The sequence below is a fragment of the Chaetura pelagica genome, unplaced genomic scaffold (assembly GCF_000747805.2).
Source record: "Chaetura pelagica isolate M959 unplaced genomic scaffold, ChaPel_1.0 scaffold159, whole genome shotgun sequence".
Lineage (NCBI taxonomy): Eukaryota > Metazoa > Chordata > Aves > Apodiformes > Apodidae > Chaetura > Chaetura pelagica.
This window is the reverse complement of record NW_009954555.1, coordinates 3,147,587-3,153,205: the sequence shown is the minus strand read 5'-3', so window position 1 is coordinate 3,153,205 and position 5,619 is coordinate 3,147,587. Positions and strand designations below refer to the sequence as shown.

Sequence of the window (5,619 nt, the reverse complement as noted above, 5' to 3'; positions counted from 1 at the left end):
GGCAGAGAAGCAGTAACTACTCATAAAAGCCATCAGGGCCAGGATTAACGGGGCTGCAGTGTCATGGGGCTGTGCCGTGACAGCTGAACAGGAGGTGGGGAGAGCACGGGGTCTGAGGGCAATTAGCAGGAGCAATAAATCAGTCCCAGCCTCGGGAGGAGCAGCAAGAGGCTGGTCTCCCTGGGAGAGAGGTGCCAGAATTCCCACACGGCAGGCCAGCAGGAGGGGGTCAGCTGGGAAGGGGGACACTATCTTCCTCTAGTTTACCAGGGTGGGCACATGTAGAAGCAGTTCTGAGCACCCTGCCACCTCCTCAGCGGGATCCTCAGCCCTCCTGCTCCAGGCACACGCAGGCTCAGTGCAGAGAAGACATTTATCTCTGCAATAACTCACTTGCAAAGGAGTTATCACTCCAAGGAGCTGTGTTGGTGCAAAGAGAGGGCTTGCAGGTGGAACTGCTGTGCACGGGTTTGAGTTGCAGATGCTACATGGTGGCAACCAAAGTGCAAAGACACCCCAACAGCCCTGTCTCACCATGGAAAGACACCCCAACAGCCTTATCCAACAGCTCTATCTCCCCATGGAAAGACACCCCAACAGCCTTATCTCCTGATGCTTAAGACATCACCTGCCCCCAGCAAGCAAGCCCAACACAAGAAGGAACCCCCAGAGAAGGGCTCTCACCGCAGGGCCCCTTGTGCTTCACTTTGATCTCCCTCTTGAGGACACAGGCCATGGAGTCCAGCTCGCAGGGGTTGCCGTAGGTGCGGTTGTCGCTGCCGCACACGGGGTCGTAGCGGCCCTGGCAGACCTGCTGGCACTCACACACAGCCTCCTGGTTCTTCACCACGCAGGTGGCCCCGAAGGTGCACTCCACGCTCAGGCACGGGCTGGGAGTGCCCAGGTCTGCAAGGAGGACAAGGAGAGAAAGGCACCGGGCTCAGGGCGCTGCCCACCCTGCTGCCCCGGGGCTCAGCTCTGCATGCCAGCTGCCCCAGCCTCCAGCCACCCCTGCCTCCCCCAAGCCCTGGCAAAGGCTCAGTGCTCCTGGCCTTGGCACCAGCCCAGCCCCTGCACCCTCCATGCCACCCCGACATGCCCGGCTCAGCATCTCCCCCATGCTTGGCAGAGGTTAGGGATAGGAAGCAGGCACAAGATCTTCTCCTTGCGGGCCATCGGCAGGACTCCCAGCACATCTCCTCCAGCTACATTCTGCCCTGAGGGACAGGCCAGAGGTGGGGTTGACCCTGTGAGTCTCCCCAACGTCTGAGTCCCCCCCTCCAGCAGCTCCCAGCCAGCATCAAGAATGAGCAGCACATGCTGAGGGAGAGCAACACAAACTGAGGGTCCTCATTGCCAGGAGGGGAGCTGGCACATCTTCTCCCCAGCAGCAGTGGTGCCACCAGCCTGCCTGTGAAGTCAAAACTGAACGACCAGCTCTGTGGCAGAGGACAGGGCAGGAGGCAGCAGAAAGTCTTCCTCAGCATGGGGCTTAGTGCCTCCTGGACACTCACTACCTTGTCCCACAGTACCTGGCACTGGCGGCCGAACCCTCAGCAGCCAAAAAGCTCACACAGGGGTAGGTCTCTTTGCTGAGGCCTCATCCTCAGAATCCCTGTCCCCTGCTGTGGCCATACCCAGGATGCTCTGGCTGGAGAGGACAAAGACACCTGTATCTGGCTTCACCACACAGCCTGTCTCTCTCCTCCCTGCAGCAGCTCAGTTCCCTTCCCCTCCTCTTGCAAGCTGCTGTTGGAAAGGCCAGGGAGCTGCTGTGTGGCAGGATGAAGAGCCCTGGGAGAGACCCAGCACTGCCCAGCAACCCCATCTTAAGACTCAAGAGAAAAGCCCTGAGGAGCTGGGGCAAGGAAAGGACACAGATTTAACCCGTGCTGAACACTGATGAGGACACAGGACAAACATTCATTGAGGCCAAGGTGAGATGGACACAGCAGGCAGACATGGAGCAGTCCCACCAGTAGCAAAGAGCAAGGCAAGCACAGAGCTGGAGCGTGGTGGGAACACAAAGCCCTCCAGAGCCTGCTGGGGTGGCTCAGGGAGTGGACAGTGGCAATGGGTCTGCTTTCCTCCCCTGCTCAGACCAAGGTGGTTTATCTGCAGGGCAGGAGCAAGGCTGGAGCCCTCAGGAGTCTGGCTGCACATTGCCAAGCAGTGAAAAGGGCCCATGGCATGGGCACAGGAGAGCCTGGGGATTGGGTTTGGCTCTTTGGGAAGCACTGGCCACGTCCTTAGAGCTAATGGTCTACAAAGGAACAGGGGAAAGAGGGACACGGTCACCACTTCGACCCAGCCTTTTCAATCATCCCCCCAGCTTCCCTGCAGCAGGAGTTTATGAGCAGTTCCCAAGGACCAGGAACCACTCCCAGCTGTGCATGTCCCTCTGATGCTGCTCACACCTCCTGCTCCTGTTTCACTTTTTAAAAACAACACGTGTACAAGCCAGGCACGAAGCAATTTGAAATCCAAATCACACCCTTGTCTTGGGGAGCAAGTGAGCAGTGGGTGAGGATGCAGGTGTCAGGGCTGATGGAGAACACTGCCCTGACATTTCTCACCCTTCTTAAGCAAGCAAACCTGCAGAGAAGCAGCACATGAAGTCCCTTCACAGCCTGAACCTCAGCCTGTCCCACACAGCCCTGCAGATGCCAGTGGGAGTTTTGGCACCAATTTTGTTGTGGGTGGACGTAACGAGCAAGGACCTGAGACTGTGCTATGACCAAGACCTGCTCTGATTCCTGGCCCTCCTCCCCCTTGTAGGCAGGGAAACCAAGGCACAGAGCAGAAATGCTCATTCTGCACCCTGCCTGACCCCATGGCTTGATCCCTCACGTGCTGTCAAGCTGTGCAGAACCTTAGGCAAGCCCTGGGGACCCTGAGCTCTCCTGCAAGCCTTGCCTGTGACACCCAGCAGGCTCCAGCACCAGCTCCATAGGGGAGCATTCCTGGAGAAGAACCACATCTGAGCACAGACAGCTCCTCAGAGCTTCCAGAAGGCTTTGCTGGACACTGGGGAGGGAGCTGCAATCCCTGCCCACTGGACTTGCACAGGCAAGCGTGACACACACTATGGAGAGCAAGGGGACAAGCATCACAGCCCCAGGCAGGCACAAGTCTCTGGGAAAGAGGAGGTGGGGAAGAAAGGGGGGTTAGTTGGGGGCAAAAGGACAGGTAAGATCAACCAGGAGCAGTCCAGACTCATGTATCAGCTGAAGAGGGGCTTGCTAAGGGTTGGGGGGCTCACAGCACCCACCTCTGCTCCCACTCTCATTTGCCTCGAAGGGTCAAGCCACAGCAAGCACCAGACAAGACCCCTCTGCACTGCAAGGCTTTTCCATTCCAGCAGGAAGGGTTTGGGGCCAGGGACGGGAGCAACACCAGGGCAATCTCTCCATCCCAGGGGCTCTCAAAGCAAAACTAGAGAGGAGGGGGGCAGTGAGAAGAGGCCAGGGGTGTCACTGGCTACGGAGAAGGGGAGAAAGCCGACCTCCTAGCAGGGCTGTCCAGGCAGGGAGCAGGAGGGTGCTGCGAGGACACAACTCCTTCCTCCAAACAGGCAACACTGTAAAACACAAGACACAGATGAAAAAGGAAAGAGAGAGAGAGAGAGAGAGAGCAAAGAGAGAAAGAAAGCAGGGAGGGAGAGAGCAGAGAGAGGCAGGGAGGAGAAGACAGATGCAACTACAGCCACCTTCCCTCCACCTTCTGTCCACATGGGTCTCATCCCATCCCTTCTTTCTCAACTGCCCCGTCATGGTGTAAAAGTAGAGGAACTGAACTGTTTTGGTTGGCTTTGCCTCCTTTGCTTTGCTGCTGGAAAAGAGACAGCAGGGCTCAGAGTTCATTGCACAGGTAGGTATGAAAGACTAAAACACTGTGGCCATACTAATGGTCTGTCTTTCTTTCCTTCCCTTTCCCAGCTCTGTGCATCTCCTGTATCATCCTCACAGCAGAGATGTGGATGAACTCCCCACACTCCTGGCCCTGAGTGCTGGATGCAGACAGAGCCTGTAGCTCCCTCAGCCCCTGGTCTCTGCCACTGCCCAGTGTCCCACGAGTCCTGTCCCAGCCCATGCTGAAAAGACCAGTCTTGACACACAGGCTGGCAAGCAACATCACCACCCTGACCCTAACTCTGTTTCCCATCTCATGCTGTGTCTGAGCTGGTGGCACAGGGGAGGACATGCTTTCCTTCCAAAGGGCAGCACGGAGCTCATGGAGAAGATGCTTCCCCAAGCTGATGGGGAGGCCAAAGGCTTGCCCACACCTCATGGTGGCTTGCTACAGGGCAGCCTGGATCTATCAGGTGGACTTTAAAATCCCAGGCTTTGGCAGACAGAGCCCCAGCTTTGATTCACTTCCTCCAGATGATCAGCTTTGTTTGCTCCAGAAAGCAGACGTGCTCAGCTGCTGTCCTCACCTGGGGGAAGAGAAGTTGGGGGTGGGCTAAAAGAAAAGATGGAGAGAAGCAGCGGATCCATAGGGACCATATCCTACTGTCCAGTAGCCTCACTTCACTGAATGTGGTGGAAATGATGTCCATCTGACAGCAGAGTAGTTTGCAGCATGAGCTCTCTGCTCGCCCTAGGACTGGGGAAGCTTTAGCAAGGGCCTGACTCTAAAGGAAGCAGAGGGAAGGGTTTGCAGAGACCCCAGGGGAGACAGAGGACTGAAAGGTGCCTCTGTTCTCTTGGGAGAACTGACTCCTCATCATTCAACCACCAGAAACACAGTGAAACAGATGAACAAAAATAACTGTTGTGATTATGTTGAGTGCAATTTTGGGAGCCTGACAAACAGTTTTCAAGCAGCTGGGCCTGGCAGCACTAAAAACCCACTGCAGGAGCACAAAGCCAACAAAACAGACCCACAACACGGGGCTCAATTTCTGAGCACTTCAGAGGGTTTGACGCAGCTGATACCTTTTTGAACACCAGCTTAAAAGAATAGGATGCAGTTCTGGAGTCAGTAAAAACCAATCTGAGCTGAAATAAACAGGGCGTCCAACTCAGACACATCAATCCAGTGTTTAGCCTCCTTCATTTGCCGTGCAGTACTTTTAAAATCGGATGTTCCCAACATCCTAGGGACCCCAAGGCCCATCCTATCACATACGCCTGAAAAAGCAACCACTGAAAAGGTCAAAAGCTTCTCCCAGAGATGAGACAAAGACACGGCGAGACCTCCAGAGAGCGGGTGCGCTGGAAGAGTTCCCGACGGAGCACCTGGAGCTGGGAGAAGCAGGCAGGCATGGAGGGGGAAGCATGGAAGGAGCTTGGGAACTGGCACTACCCTGGGAGGAGGAATGAATGGCATGGGCTGCACAGGAGCTGCGTGGTGGCAAACGTGCACCTGGCTGTGGTGGTGAATGAGGAAAACCAGCAGGATGGCAGAGAGACTTTGGGACCGTTTAAACACAAACGATTCTTCCCCGTGTTACTGAGCACACGGGACAGAGACAAGAGCAAGAGGAACACGTGCACACACAGACACCAGGACTGCTGCCTGCTGGAAGGAAAAACAACAGGGAGGAACTGACAGACGGGGCTGTTGGGCTGCAAAACTGAAGTGAGCCTGCCGGGTACCCAGCCACAACTTACC

The 5,619-nt window shown here is 56.0% G+C and overlaps 1 protein-coding gene across 1 annotated transcript in view; it reads right to left on the bottom strand.

The window, feature by feature from the left end:
* Positions 1-5,619, bottom strand: part of AGRN (agrin) — a 124,935-nt gene that overhangs the window by 45,193 nt on the left and 74,123 nt on the right. The window contains exon 9 of the mRNA XM_010005260.1: positions 685-906. Within this exon, the coding sequence (XP_010003562.1) occupies positions 685-906 (222 nt within the window). The remainder of the gene's footprint in view (positions 1-684; positions 907-5,619) is intronic.